At 38.3% G+C, this 15,762-nt stretch overlaps 1 protein-coding gene across 3 annotated transcripts in view; it reads left to right on the forward strand.

Annotated features, from left to right (window-relative positions):
- HMCN1 (hemicentin 1) overlaps positions 1-14,832 on the forward strand; it is a 497,854-nt gene extending 483,022 nt beyond the window's left edge. For all 3 annotated transcript variants that reach the window (XM_047753862.1, XM_047753863.1, XM_047753864.1), the window contains 3 exons: positions 511-630; positions 11,767-11,893; positions 13,397-14,832. In XM_047753862.1, the coding sequence (XP_047609818.1) occupies positions 511-630; positions 11,767-11,893; positions 13,397-13,763 (614 nt within the window). In that variant the 3' untranslated portion in view covers positions 13,764-14,832. The remainder of the gene's footprint in view (positions 1-510; positions 631-11,766; positions 11,894-13,396) is intronic.
- The last annotated feature ends 930 nt before the right edge of the window (positions 14,833-15,762 follow it).

Raw genomic sequence — 15,762 nt, forward strand, 5'->3', positions numbered from 1 at the left:
TGATAAATATTCCCATTGCAAAGATAAAACAACCCCCTTGATGATATCTGTGTATGTGAAATCTATGCACTGCTGTAGGAGAGCGGGGGGGGCGGGGGGGGGGAGAAGCTTAAGTTTAAATAAAATAGAAACAAATTGTTTCCAATTACTCTCAATTGAAACTATCTTTTAGATAAATAGTACTATTCTGTCAAGAGTTTAGTGGCTTAGGATCTTGTACAGGTCTGTTTCATCTGTCATTCCAATCTTATTTAACTAATACAGAAATTGGCCAGTTTGGGGCTTCAGCTCCTATATATTGATACACAGAAGAGATGTTCATATTTTATAATATAGGACAGTTTATATTGGACTCCATTAAAAACAGACCCTGGTATGAAACTTAAGTACATAAGTGTAAAACCAAGACATTTTCTATTGTTCTATGTCAACCACTTGTTTATAGGTGGTTCTGTCAAAGTTTCTGCCTTTGTTTAGGGTAGTTATAAACTCTTCTTTCTTTCTGCACAGATATTGATGAATGTGAAAATAGAGACACCTGCCAGCATGAGTGTAAAAATACCTTTGGGAGCTATCAGTGTATCTGCCCTCCTGGCTATCAACTCATGCTCAACGGAAAGACATGTCAAGGTGAGAACATTTTGGGACATTTACTGCTGCAACTTGACTTAAAACCAACATAGGATAGTGTGTGAAATTAAATGCCTTTTAAAATTACTCTTCTAGTTAGCTCCCTCTCCTTTCACATTCCCACCAGTCAGACATATCTTTAAACACTGCTTTTGCAAACAGGAATAGCAAGAGAAAACAATGAAGGAAAGAAAGAGGTGAGAAACATTTTTGATATGGTCTTACTAAAAGGAGCAGGAATGCCTAAGCCAGTTCCTATCATATATGTTTAAAACTAAATGGGAATAGACCTCTTCAAACATATTTACACAGTTTAGTCAAGAACAAGGAGAAACAGGAAAAGTGAGAAATAAATGTATTCCAGTGTTAAGCACTGTTTCACACTTTGTCTTAGTGATCAGTGGGTAATTTGATTAATAATCCATTCTTTGAGTCAACAAGTAATGAGTACCAACCATGTGCAAAAATTGCAGGATGCAAAAGATTAAAACAGATGAATGAGGTAGTCTCTTAGTTTTATGATCTTAGCATCTAGTGGAGATAGAAATGCAAATAAATGCATAAACATACAAGGTTGTAGGTGTTCTAAAGAGTTTTAGACAATGTGTAGTGGTAGGAAAAAATACCAATCTCAATAGAAATTTCCACACAAAAATATTGAAAGGGGCATTGTATTCTGATATTGCAATGTATACTTAGATCAAAAAGAAATGTAAACTTGTATCAATCTTTAAAATCTTCTAAGAAACCCACTCAATTTTGTGGACAAAATCTAAGTATTATGTATGTCTTAATAAGCCTCTGAATTTTATTAATTTCTGTCATGTACAAATTCTTTCCTTTTCTAAAGGATAGCAAATAAAATCTCCAAAAGAGTGCTTTATTGCAATAGAATCTAGATTGACTTTTCCCTTTCTGTAAGAATCACAAAATACTTGCTAGGATGCAGCTCATGAAAATGTGTTCCAAAAGGTAAGACCTGGATGGACAGTGGCTTCAACCCGAGTTACCATGAGCCTCCCCACCCCCTAACCAAACCATTCACCTATTCACACTCTGAGAGCCCCCACTGATCATTTGGGCTGGAGAAGGAAAGTAAACTCACTAACAACCTTTGCTCCCAGCCATCACTCAAACATAAAGAATTTACCCTATGAGGAACATTTCACTAAGTTTTGAAGTCCTAGAATAACATTCACATTATGCTCTTATTTTTTTCCAAAACAACTATCTCATTTTAATCAGCACTATAGTTTTGTCAAGAGCAATAAAACATGTACCCATTCTACAGATGATAAAACTAATTCTCAGAGTGATTATGTGAGCCTCAATGTCCTAAAATCAACAAGAGTAAGGGTAGGACTTGATCACCAATCTCACAAAGTCTAGAATGGTCCTTTGTCTCTCCTGTGATGCTGTCAACATCAAGGTCATTGTACTGGGGTAGCACAATGAGGGAGGTGAGGTGAGGGCATTCACACTGTCCATGTTTTATAACTTTCCCCAGCTCTTCAACCAGAGAATCCATCTGAAGAGGTGGCAGTGCCCATGACTAACATTATACTTCCTGCGGGTGTACTGGATACCAACAAAGGAGGAGGGTAGATACTGAAACATTTGGACTAGCCAACTGAACTGCAAATCCCACAACTGGACTGCAAACCCCTCAGCCAGATTTTTAAGGGTTATATCATGTCATATTCTTATTAGAGGATTTTTTTTTCTTCTCTAAATTCAGCCAGTTTTTTTTATTTACCCTTTTCACTCATTCAGTTCACAACATTTTTTAACTTTCACTTGTGTTTCAGAGAGTGGAAAATATGCACAAATCAGAAACAGGTGTCATTTGAAATGTTTGCAATTTAAATGAGTTACATATTTTTGTGGTTAAAAAAAAAGACGAGAGAAAACAATTATGATCTTTAGGCATGTGTTTAAAGAATAACTTCGAGACTTTTTATAGCTTTTAAAAGTGTTTGAGTCATTTATGGGGAGCAAAAGACTACTTTTCACTTACAGATGAATTTTTGAAGCTTTATGTATTAGTGATAGAAATGTAAATAATAAAATGGAAATTTAGGTGAATCTGACATAGTCAAAAGTGGAAGTCACCAGACTGCAAAATGAAAAACAAAAAGCATGACTGATCATGATTGGTCCCAGAAGCAGAGAAGAGAAACTAAAAAATCCTTATGCTAATCTTAAACACCACTAATCTAATTCTAAAAGTGTAAAATCACTGTATGTTGGCATTGCATTTGAAATGAGTGTTCTAATCTATTCAGGTTTTTCAAAAGTAATTAATAATGTTTATCACGAATCTGAATTAGGGAGTTCCTTCCTGGTGCAGCAGGTTAGGGATCTGGTATTGCCACTGAAGCAGCCTGGGTTGTTGCTGTGGCTTGGGTTTGATCCCTGTCCCAGGAACTTCTACATGCCATGGGTACAGTCAAAAGAAAAAAAAAAAAAAAAACCTGAATTACTCTATACTTTCTGTAAGACAAATGTTTCAAGTATGTTTATCCTAAATTACTTTTTTTAATGGATCCTGAAACACTTGATTAGAGGTATTCATATGCCCTGAAGCTATTCACATGCAAGTTTTTCAGCTCATCCTAGTATTCCTTTCTTGTAGCAATAATGTTTATGTTAAGAAATACCTATTCTTTAATTTTTTAGTAATTTTCTAATAATGTTTTATAAAAACCAGACATCACCACATTGTCAGTTAACAGAAGAGAGCCTGATTTCACTGTCTTTTCTTGCTTCTTTTTAAGAGCAGTAAGATGAATGAACAGTGTGCGTAGAGGGAACACCTATAGGATGCTTAATCTTGGGAAGATGAGTTACAGAAGACAAACGAGGGTTTCCTTCTCAGAAGCTCAGATACTCAATGAAAGCCCTCCTATGCGCAGTGTACATTAGTATGGAGCTAAGAGACGAACACTTTGCATATTAGATTCTGATTTTTTTTGTAGATTCAGACTAAGCCAATGAAAGTCTGTGATAAAGTAGCTACTTTTATTACAAACATATGTCCAGATTCTGGCCTCCAAGCCATCATTTTTATGGACCCTAGCAGCCCAAGGGCCCCCTTGTTTTTTCATGCCTTCACTATTAAAATTAGAACTAAAATGAAATTTTGAGTACAGGCATGAAGAGAATTTTTTTATGAGAGAAAAATGATAAGTGTAATTGAATTACCTTCACATTTTCCTAAAGGGCTTTTTACTTCATTTTGAGACAATCTTGTTTTGTCAAGGAGATAGAGCACTTACAACAGATAAAATCCTAATTAGAAATTGGTTTACCGAAACAAAAAGCTAGATTTAACAGAATAAAAACTTGTTTCACACTGTGTTCCATTCCTAGAAGAAAATCTAGTCCTAATATAAAATGAATTAACAGAAAACACATTATGTCATTATCAGCATATTTAAGTAACTAAAAATCAAGTAAGCATTTTATTCCACATATTCTAGCTCAGTATCTTTTGACTTCTGTAGATTACTGCTAAGCTTAAAATAAGTAATTATGTAGTCATTTCCTTAGAAAGTGGAATATATTTGGAGCCAAATCTAAAATATTCATTTTTAACAGAAATGCAAATACTAAATAATTTAGAAATTTCCTCCATTTATGCTCTATGATTAAAATGTCATCTATGGAATGTCTTCTCTCCTTCCTCTCTTTTTATAGCAACATTCCAAGTTACTTATGAATTAACAAAAGAATTTCATAACTTTAACCCAATTCCAATATAAATACCATCATGCAGATCCTAAATAGATATTTAGTACTGTGAAATGACCTTATCATTACATACTCACTGTTCATGGCACCAATTCTATGATGCAAGTATATTTGACCTTTAATTACCTGCCTCTCCAGAAAACTGATTTGGGTCCAATTACTTATACGTGTTTCCTCCTGTATGTCAGGATATATGATTATTCAAATACTAAAGAAGACAGTGTTACGAGTGCCTGTATGCAGCCAATTGACATAAACTTTCTCTAAAATGAGCAGTCTTTATATTTTTTGTTTACCTATTCAAAGAAATTTGAAAACCTTGTAAGAAACTGACCACTAAGGTTTCGTACCATGTTTAAACAGTTGCATAGGACATGAATCCTGGCATTGTTGTTTGCTCTTCATCTGCTTTAAACATAGTTTCATTAAAACTTTGGAACTGCAAACTTAACTCAGTTAAGGGAGGGCAACCACCACATAATTTAAACATCTGTACTCATTGTTAAACCACTCAGACTGACCATCAGAAAAAGTATAAGGTCCTTTTCTATTCAAGTAAAAGTGTTAGTAAGTGTTCCTATGATAGCCACCTCACTTCTGAAATCTAATTTAAAGTGGAGTTGGTTTGTAGCCATGATGAAATAAGACCTGTCACCATCAATTGCTATCACCAATGCTCTCACCTTTCCTATGTTCCTGAAAGCATTTTACGTACGCCCTTTATCATAAAGAGATTGGAAATTAGTGGAAACTTCTCTTTTGTAAAGCAAAAGAAGTATGTGAGAGGGGAGAGTTTGGGAAGGGAGAACTCCAGGCATTGGAAATTCTCATGCAGATTGATTTTAGGAAGAAGTTATGGAAAATGAAAATTGGAATAGAGACCAGAACAAGAGAGCAGAGTAAAAGGACCTTGAGCTCACGTCCTCTCACAAGCACACCAAAATCACAAGTCACTGCAGAATTAACAGTTGATGACAAGTACTGGAATCTGACAAAAAAGATATTCTACATCCAAAGACATAAAGAAGAAACCAAATGAAACAATAGGAGGGAGGCATTCCCAGTATAATCAAATCCCTATCCCCTGGGTGGGCGACCCAGAAACTGGCAAACAATTACATAAAGAAGTTCTCGCACAGGAGCAGGAATTCTGTGCTCCATGCCTGGCTCCCCAGCCTGGGCATTCAGCATGTGGAGAAGCAACTCCCAGAGCACTTGGCTTTGAAGGCTAGCACAACTTGAGTGCAGGAGCCCCACAGGACTGAGGGAAATAGAGACTCCACTCTTGAAGGGTGCACACAAGGTCTTGTGCAACCAAGGCAAAATCAGTGACTTCCTAGGAGCCTCAGCCAGACCTAGCTGATCTTAGAGAGTCTCCTGAGAAGGACAGGGGAAGCTGTGGCTCACTGTGGGGACAAGGACACCAGTAGTGGAGGTACCAGGGAATATTCATTGGTGTAAGCTCTCCTGAAGGCTGTCACTAAGACCTGGCCCATGCAACAGTGTGTTAGACAATAGTATTGGGACACCTCAGGCCAAGCAACCAACACAGTGGGAACGTAGCCCCACCCACCAGCAAATAAACTGCATGAAGTTTGAGTTCACAGCGGCCTCTAGACGTACTTCTTGATATGGCCCTTTCCACCAAAAGGCTGAGACCCAGCTCCACCCACCAGTAGGCAGGCAACTGGCCCCTCCCTCCAGGACACTTGCAGAAGCCTCTAGAGCAGCCACGCCCACCAGACAGCAGACACCAAAAGCAAGAATACCAGGATCCAGTAGCCTGCAGAATCAAGGCTACAAACACAGATCAGAAGCTACCCGAGGATCAACTGGTCCTTGGCCCATGGGTGATGAGAGGAGTATACTGCTGGGAAACACAGGACATCCCCTAGAGAAGGTCATTTCTCTAAGGCAGAAAAATATAATCAACCTTCTACCTACACTTTTAAAAAATTAGAAATATAGACAAAATGAGATGGCAGAGGAATATGTTCCAGACAAAGAAGCAAGATAAAAGTCCAGAAGAACAATTAAATGATGTGGAGATAGGCAATCTACATGAGAATTAGTTCATGAGAAAAGCATTCAGAGTAATACTAGTAAGATGATCCAAGAACTCCAGAAAAGAATGGATGCACAGAGCAAGAAGAAACAAGAAGTTTTTTAACAGAGTTAGAATATACAAAGAACAACCAAACAGTTGAAGAATACAGTAACTGAAGTAAAGAACACACTAAAAGGATCCAGTAGCAGAATAAATGAGGCAGAAGAATGGATAAATGAGCTGGAAATGAGTGGTAGAAATCACTGGTGCAGAACCAATAAAAAAGAATGAAAAGAAATGAAAACAGTTTAAGATACCTCTGGGACAACTTCAGAATGCACCAACATTCACATTACAGGGGTCCCAGAAGAAGAGGGAATGAAAGGGCCTGAAAAAATATCTGAAGAGATCATAGTTGAAAACTTCCCTAACATGAAAAAGGAAATAATTACTCAAGTCCAGGAAGCACAGAGTCCCATGCGGAATTAACCCAAGGAGGGACATGCCAAGACACAGAGTAATCAAGTGACCAAAAAAAAATTTTTTTAGCCATACTCATGGCATGTAGAAGTTCACAGTTCAGGGATTAAACTCACGCCACAGTAGTGACCCAAGTCACAGAAGTGACAACACCAGATCCTTAGCCCACTGCACCACCAAGGAACTCCCAAATTGACAAAAACTAAAGAGAAAATATTAAAAGCAACAGGGAAAAGTAAAAACATACAAGAGAATCACTATCAGGTTATCAGCAGATTTTTCATCAGAAAATCTGCAGGCCAGAAGGGAATGGCATGATATATTCAAAGTAATAAAAGGAAAAAAAACCTACAGAAATCCTTTACCCAGCAAGGCTGTTGTTCATATTTGATGCAGAAATCAAAAGCTTTACAAACAAACAAAAACTAAGAGGGCAGCATCACCAAACCAGCTTTAGAAAAATTGCTCAAGGAGCTTCACTAGGCAGAAAAAAGGCCATAACTAGAAACAAGAAAATTATGAAATGGGAAATCTTGCTCATGAAGGCAAACATATAGTAAAGATAGGAAATCATCCACACACAAATACGACATCAAAACCAATCAGTGGGTTAAGGATCCAGCATTGCTGTGAGCTGTGGTGTAGGTCACAGATGCGGCTCAGATCTGGCGTTTCTGTGTTGCAGGCCAGCAGCTCTAGCTCCAATTAGACCCCTAGCCTGGGACCCTCCATATGCCACAGGTGTGGCACTAAAAAGCAAAAATAAGGGGGGGGGGCAGTTTATAGCAATATGTGCTTACTTCAGCAGACAAGAAAAACCCCAAATAAGCAATCTAACTTTATACCTAAAGCAACTAGAGAAAGAACTAACAAAACCCAAAGTTAGTAAAAGAAAAGAAAGATCAGAGCAGAAATAAATGAAAAAGAGATGAAGAAAATAATACAAAAGATCAATGAAACTAAAAGTTTGTTCTTTGAAAAGATCAACAAAATTGATAACATTTAGCCAGATTTATCAAGGAAAAAAGGGGAGAAGGCCTAAATCAATACAATTCTAAGTGAAAAAGAAGTTATAACAGACACCATGGAAATACAAAGAATGATAAGAAACTATTGCACGCAACTATGTGCCAATAAAATGGACAACCTAGAAGAAATGGGCAAATTCTTAGAAAGGTACAATCTTTCAAGACTGAAGCAGGAAGAAATAGAAAATATGAATGGATCAGTCACAAGTACTGAAGTTGAAAATGTGATTTAAAAAATTTCCAGGGGGGAGTTCCCGTCGTGGCGCAGTGGTTAACGAATCCAACTAGGAACCATGAAGTTGCGGGTTCGGTCCCTGCCCTTGCTCAGTGGGTTAACGATCCGGCGTTGCCGTGAGCTGTGGTGTAGGTTGCAGACGTGGCTCGGATCCCGTGTTGCTGTGGCTCTGGCGTAGGCCGGTGGCTACAGCTCCGATTCAACCCCTAGCCTGGGAACCTCCATATGCCTCGGGAGCGGTCCAAGAAATAGCAAGAACAACAACAACAACAAAAAGACAAAAGACAAAAATAAATAAAAAATAAAAAAATAATAAAAAATTTCCAGGGAGTTCCCGTCGTGGCACAGTGGTTAACAAATCTGACAAGGAGCCATGAGGTTGCGGGTTCAATCCCTGCCCTTGCTCAGTGGGTTGACGATCCGGCGTTGCCGTGAGCTGTGGTGTAGGTCGCAGACGTGGCTCGGATCCCACATTGCTGTGGCTCTGGCGTAGGCTGGCAGCTACAGCTCCGATTAGACCCCTAGCCTGGGAACTTCCCATATGCCGAGAGAGCGGCCCAAGAAATGGCAAAAAGAAAAAAAAAAAATTCCAATAAACAAAAGTCCAGGACGAGCTTGCTTCACAGGTGAATTCTATCAAACATTTAGATAAGAGGAGTTCCCTTTGTGGCACAGTGGAAATGGATCCAACTAGTATCCATGAGGATGCAGGTTTGATCCCTGGCCTCACTCAGTGGGTTGGGAAATGCGTTGCTGTGAGCTGTGGTGTAGGTTGCAGACACAGCTTGGATCCTACATTGCTGTAGCATAGGTTGGCAGCTGTAGCTCCAATTCGACCCCTAGCCTGGGAATTTCCATATCCCAAGGGTGTGGCCCTAAAAAAATAAACAAAAAAAAAATAGGTAAGAGATAATACTTATCCTTCTGAAACTGTTTTCAAAAATTGCAGAGGAAGGAATATTCCCAAACTCATTTCTATGAAGCCACCATCCTCCTGATACAAAAGTCAGAAAAAGATACCACAAAGAAAGAAAATTAGAGGCCAATTTCACAGATGAAAAGTGATGCAAAAATCCTCAAGAGAATACGAGCAAACCAAATCCAATAATGCATTAAAAAAATCATACACAATCAAGTGGGATTTATCCCAGGAATGCAAGGATTTTTCAATATCCAAAAATCAGTGTGATACACCATATTAACAAATTGAATAAAAACCATATGATCATCTCAATAGATGCAGAAAAAGCTTTTGACAAAATCAAAAACCCATTTCTTATAAAAACTCTCCAGAAAGTGGGTGCAGAAGGAACAACCTCAATATAATAAAGGCCATATATGACAAACATCATTCTCAACAGTGAAAGGCTGAAAGAATTTCCAGTAAGACCAGGAAGAAGCCAAGGATGTCCACTCTCACCACTTTTATTCAACATAGTTTTGGAAGTCCTAACCATAGCAATCAGAGAAGGAAAAGAAGTAAAAGGAAACCAAATTGGAAAAGAAATAAAAGGAACCCAAACTGGAAAAGAAGTAAAGCTATCACTATTTGCAGATGACACCACACTATGCATAAAGTCCTAAAGATGCTACCAGAATATTATTTGAGCTCACTAATGAATTTGGTAAAGTTGCAGAGTAAAAAATTAATAGAATTCTATTGCATTTCTGCATTACTAATAATGAAAGATGAGAAAGACAAGTTAGAGAAACCATCCCATTTACCATCACATCGAAAATAATAAAATACCTAGGAATAATCCTTCCTAAAGAGAAAAAGAGCTGTACTCTGAAAACTATAAAATATTGATGAAAGAAATCAAAAATGAAACAAACTGATAAAAAGATATACCAGGCTCTTGAATTGGAAGAATCAATATTATCAAAATGACTATATGAGCCAGGGCAAACTACAAATTACCAATGGCATTTTTCATAGTACTAGAATAAAAAAAAAAAAATTTAATGTATTAAAATAAAAGCAAACAAATGAGACCTAATTAAACTTAAAAGCTTTTGAACAGCAAAGGAAAGCATATACAAAATGAAAAGACAGCCCACAGAATAGGAAATGGGGGAAAATATTTGCAAATGAAGTAACCAATGAAGGATTAATCTCTAAAACATATGAACAATTCATACAATTCAATATCAAAAAAAAATCCAATCAAAAAATGGGCAGAAGACCTAAATAGGCATTTCTCCGAAGAAAACATACAGATAGCCAAAAAACACATAAAACAATCCTCAGCATCACAAAGTATTACGGAAATGCAAATCACAACTACTGTACCACTTTATGCCAGCCGGAATGACCAAGATCAGAAAGTCTACAGACAGTAAGTGCTGCAGAGAGTGTGGAGAAAGGGAACCCTCTGTTGATAAGAATGTAAATTGCAGTTGCTATGGCTATGGAGTAGGCCAGCGGCTACAGCTCCAATTGGACCCCTAGCCTGGGACCTCCATATGCTGCGGGTGTGGCCCTAGAAAAGACAACAACAACAAAAAAAATTAAATTGGTACAACCATTATGGAAAACACTCTGGAGGTTCCTCAAAAAACTAAAAATAGAACTACCACATGTTCTTGCAGTGCCACTCCTGGGCATCTATCCAGAGAAAACCATTATTTGAAAAGATACATGCACCCTGTGTTCATTGCAGCACTACTTACCAAAGCCAAGACATGTAACCACATAAATGTCCATTCACAGGGCAATGGATAAAGAAGATGTGGTACACAAATACAATGGAATATTACTCAGCCATAAAAAAGAACAAAATTATGCCATTTGCAACAACATGGATGGAACTAGAGACTCTCATACTGAGTGAAGTCAGTCAGAAAGAGAAAGACAAATACCATAGGATATCACACATATTTGGTATTTAATGTATAGCACAAATGAACCTTTCCACAGAAAAGAAAACCATGGACTTAGAGAATAGACTTGAGGTTTCCCAGGGGCAGGGGGGGAGAGGAGGGGAGAGGGAAGGGAGGTATTGGGAGCTTGGGGTTAATGGATGCTAACTATTGCTTTTGGAATGGATTAACAGTGAGATCCTGCTGTGTAGCACTGAGAACTATGTCTAGATACTTACAACGCAGCACAACAATTGGAGAAAACAGAATGTATACATGTACGTGTAACTGGGTCTCCATGCTGGTGGAAAAAAAGTGTGTTGGGGGAAATAACAATAAAAAATAAATTAAATAAATAAATTCCAAAATGTAAAATAAAATAAGTGATATCCTTAAAAAAGTTATTGGCTTTACAAAACTCAAATGTATTTTATTTTCCAAATACAAAAATTGGAGTTCCCTTCTCCTTCCCTAGCTCTTATTTTTTCCATGTCTTTTCACATATGTTTAAAAAAAAAAACAAACAAACTTATCTTCAGTGAAATATGGGAAATAGCACACCAGGTATCAAGATCCCCACTTGGTGGTTGAAGAAACTTAGGTACAGCTACCGAGTTCATTCTGAGGGTGAGAGCTGGCCCTCGACATTCCAGTCAGATATCCACAGCGCCTGCCCTGACACCTGTTCTGGCCCGAGTTGCTGATGCTCCTTGTTCCCTTTCCTGACGTAGATGTTGATGAGTGTCTGGAGCAGAATGTACGCTGTGGGCCGAATCGCATGTGCTTCAACATGAGAGGAAGCTACCGGTGCATCGATACGCCCTGTCCACCTGACTACCAGCGGCATCCCTTTTCGGGGTATGTCTTCCCTCCTCGTCCCAGACATGCTTTGGAAAATCCTTCTTGCCCTCTCTCCTTGACCAGCAAGCCCTGTCTACAGTCATGTTTCACTCACAGCAGGTCAGTTTCCCCCAGGGAATATGGGGTTACACTGTGTTCCTTCTTCAATGACTGGGCAAGAAATGAGCTCATCTTACAGCAGCCTAAACTGTCCCTTGGAGCTGCAGGGGTTCCTGGAGCAAGTCTCCCCAGCGTATAATCTACCAGGCAACATCTAGAATTCTGCCTCAGGAGGGAGGGTTTTATGGGGTGACAGAGCCTGCCTTCCTTTGAAATTGTCCACTTTCAACTGATGTTGCCTCAGGGCTCGGTCCATAGAGTACTCCGAGAAGCGCCAGGGCTGTTGGCCTAATGAGTCATTATGACTCCATGAGAGAGTGGAGAGTAAAGATGAGTCAGTGGTCTGTCTATTCACATGTCCTCTTTCTCACATTGCCTGCTGTCTGCAACACTGTCTTTTCTGGGTTCCAAATAAACCCCTCTTCTATTTTCTCCCTCCCCTTACAGCAATGTTACCCTCTTTCTTTGGTTACCAAGTTACTGAGGTGCTTGAAAAATGAGATAATGGCCGTCATGAATAGAACCTGCCAATAAGGAGGTGGTTCTGAAGCCAAACACTGGTTGGATCTCACACTTTGTTTTCCTCCCAGCGGTGACTCCCACGTTACCGTAACATGGTCAAGTGTGGGCTGCCCAGGATCCATCAAAAACCTATTTGTAATCTGTCTGAGGGGAATAGGAAGGGAAGGGAAGGGAAAAAATTAAAAAACAGACTATGAGACGTTTAAAAATACGATGACTGAAGAATCCCTATCAGAACATGGTCCTTTGTGTATTTTTAAGATTTTACTCTTTATTACCAGCAATGTTTGGCAGACAATCTAAAAGTCATGATGACTCAGAAACAGCCACTGTGGGCTCTGGAAAAAGAATATACTGTATTTTCAAACCTAAAATCATGTGGAAGACAAATACAAAAGGAAGGCTTTTTCCAGGAGTCCTAATGGACCTTTTATTATTTTTAGAAAAATAAACCAAATAATATATTCTGTTTCTGCTTTCAAGCAGTCTTAGGATAGATGTAAAAATTTTAAAATAACTTTTTGCTCTCTTTAAGAAGTTCTTGTTTCCAATATATGTGCAGATGCTTCTCTTTTCAAAACTGACTTTTCATTTTTAAAGACTCTCTCGTGGTCCTCCTTACTTGGGTGGTTCAAAAGCTTCTGACTTTCATGGAGCTGAGAGAGAGGAAGAGAGATGACTCTAGACCAGCATATTCTCATCACCATCTGGCCTCTGGTTTGAGTTAGAGACACAGAAAATGGGGTGAGCCTCAATGTTTTGCAGTCAGGCTGTCTCCTGCCTTCAATGACCAAAATTTTACATGGATCATGGGGACCTGCCTTCTCCTGCTTCCAAGCCAGATAACTCTTATGCACTTTATGTGTTTTTTGACCTTAGGCTCTGCCTCAAGAACTGTCCACCCAATGATTTGGAATGTGCCTTGAGCCCATATGCCTTGGAATACAAACTTGTCTCCCTCCCATTTGGAATAGCCGCCAATCAAGATTTGATCCGGCTGGTTGCATACACGCAGGATGGAGTGATGCATCCCAGGACAACGTTCCTCATGCTAGATGAGGAACACACTGTCCCTTTTGCCTTAAGGGATGAAAACCTGAAAGGCGTGGTGTACACCACACGACCCCTCCGAGAACCAGAGACCTACCGCATGAGGGTTCGAGCTCTATCCTACAGTGCCAATGGGACCATTGAGTATCAGACCACATTCATCGTTTATATAGCTGTGTCTGCCTATCCATACTAAGAAGTCTTCCAAAGCCTAATCCAAGTATTTAAACAGCATTTATCATGGGAATCAAGTCCCCTTCCAGATTACTGTCTCCTGAATAGTTGCAATCTTGGCAACTTGAGATTGGTGCTATGCTGTTTTGTGTGCCTTCCTTGGTTCTGCTGAGGTATTTTCATGATCCCACCATGGTCATATCTTTTGGTAAGGTCTAGAAAATCCCCTTAGTATTTTATTACATTGAAGCAGTTACATTGCAAGAATTATTCTGAACATCTACCAGGACACATCAGTGATGTTTTATAGTAGCATAATAGCCCAGATAATTTTCCATTAAAAAAAAATTCCGAGCCAAGTGGATTGAGCATTTAACCATTTTTAGAGTAATAAAACTGATTGCTATATATTTTATCAAAGCTTAATAAGTAACTTTTAAAAAGCATCCTCATAAGTATTGATACTTTTATTCTAATAGTTCATATATACCTATTTTCACTTTAAGGAAAAAAAAAGAAATACACCTCATTTTAGAAGTTTTTCTTCTTCTAAAAATCTTCTAGAAGATTTTTTTGATACCAAGTGGTGCTCACATTGACTGAACATCCCAAATAAGGATGATTTTCAGTGACTTTGTGAAATCAGCTGAACAAGTTGTGATAATAGAAAAAAATATTACTTTGTCCTCAGATGACTGTTATAGCATGGATCTTTGCTCAAACATTTTTGATATGACCTTCCATTCAGTTAGCTCCGTAACTTTTACAGTCCAGCACTTTTGAGATTTTCTTGTCAATTAGAATCAATTTTTCAAAATAGCCATGAGACAGTTTCTTTTTCTTAAAAATCTTGTATGTTCAAATCAGCATAAATGTTAAACGTCATTACACTGTATATGGTGGTAACAGACTCTGGAAGCAATTGCCAAGATGTATTCTATTTTTATGAAGTGTATATAGATATTACCTTAGTGTGTATTTTCTACATAATATCTTGATGGACTCTTTTATAAAATTATTTTATAAAACAAAATATCATTACAGTAAAACCTGCCTAAATAAAACGTTTTCACATCCTTTTTCTTAACTTTTCTGAAGACCTAAAATTTGTTTCCTTACAGCGCTGAAGTTTATAGTCACACACATATCTATGTATGTATGGCATACATATGATTGAATAATAACAGCTCTGGAAACAGGTAGTATTACACACCTGGGATTCTTATAACATATGTAACTTCCTTTGAACAACACAGCTAATTAGTGGCAAAAATGTCCTCTCGTGACTCCAAATGCTATCTCCACTTCATGACGGTTTTCTCATCTAGCTCAATAGTTTGCTATTGCATCTCAAGTGAATTCACCTATTACCTGTGATAGATAAAACTGGTGAAGGCCTAATCATGGCCTGTGATTGAAGGATTTTTACCTAGACCACATTAATTCAAAGAAACCCAGAAAAATCATCTAGTCTGCAAGCAGGCACTTAGGCAAGGGATTATCTAGTTTAGTGTTTACCAAAGAATATTCTATAGAAAAACAGTCCAGCTACGGTACTTTGAGTCAACTCGGTTCCACTCTCAAGCAAGTTTGGAAACACTCTGTGTCTTCATCTTAAACATTTACTATGAATACTGATAGTTAATCTTAGAAATTCAGTAGTAAACACGTTTTATTTGTTCAGGTAAACATTTTCCAAAATATTTAATCACAAACATTTTCCCCCAATATATTGTAATATCTCACTGAACATTTGGAGAATGCTGTCTTAATATAGTCAAGACGTCTGCTTGAGTCCTTAGTTCTTACAAAGGACACTTTACAGCCTACTTTGGTAAATAATTGCAACACGTGACCCTGACCATTGAACTTACTTATTTATTTATTTATTTAGGTCTAGGGCTGCTCCCATGGCATATGGAGGTTTCCAGGCTAGGGGTCTAATCGGAGCTGTAGCTGCCAGCCAATGCCACAGCCACATGGGATCCAAGCCGCATCTACAACCTAAACCACAGCTCACG

Source organism: Phacochoerus africanus, chromosome 11 (assembly GCF_016906955.1).
Source record: "Phacochoerus africanus isolate WHEZ1 chromosome 11, ROS_Pafr_v1, whole genome shotgun sequence".
Classification (NCBI taxonomy): Eukaryota; Metazoa; Chordata; class Mammalia; order Artiodactyla; family Suidae; genus Phacochoerus; species Phacochoerus africanus.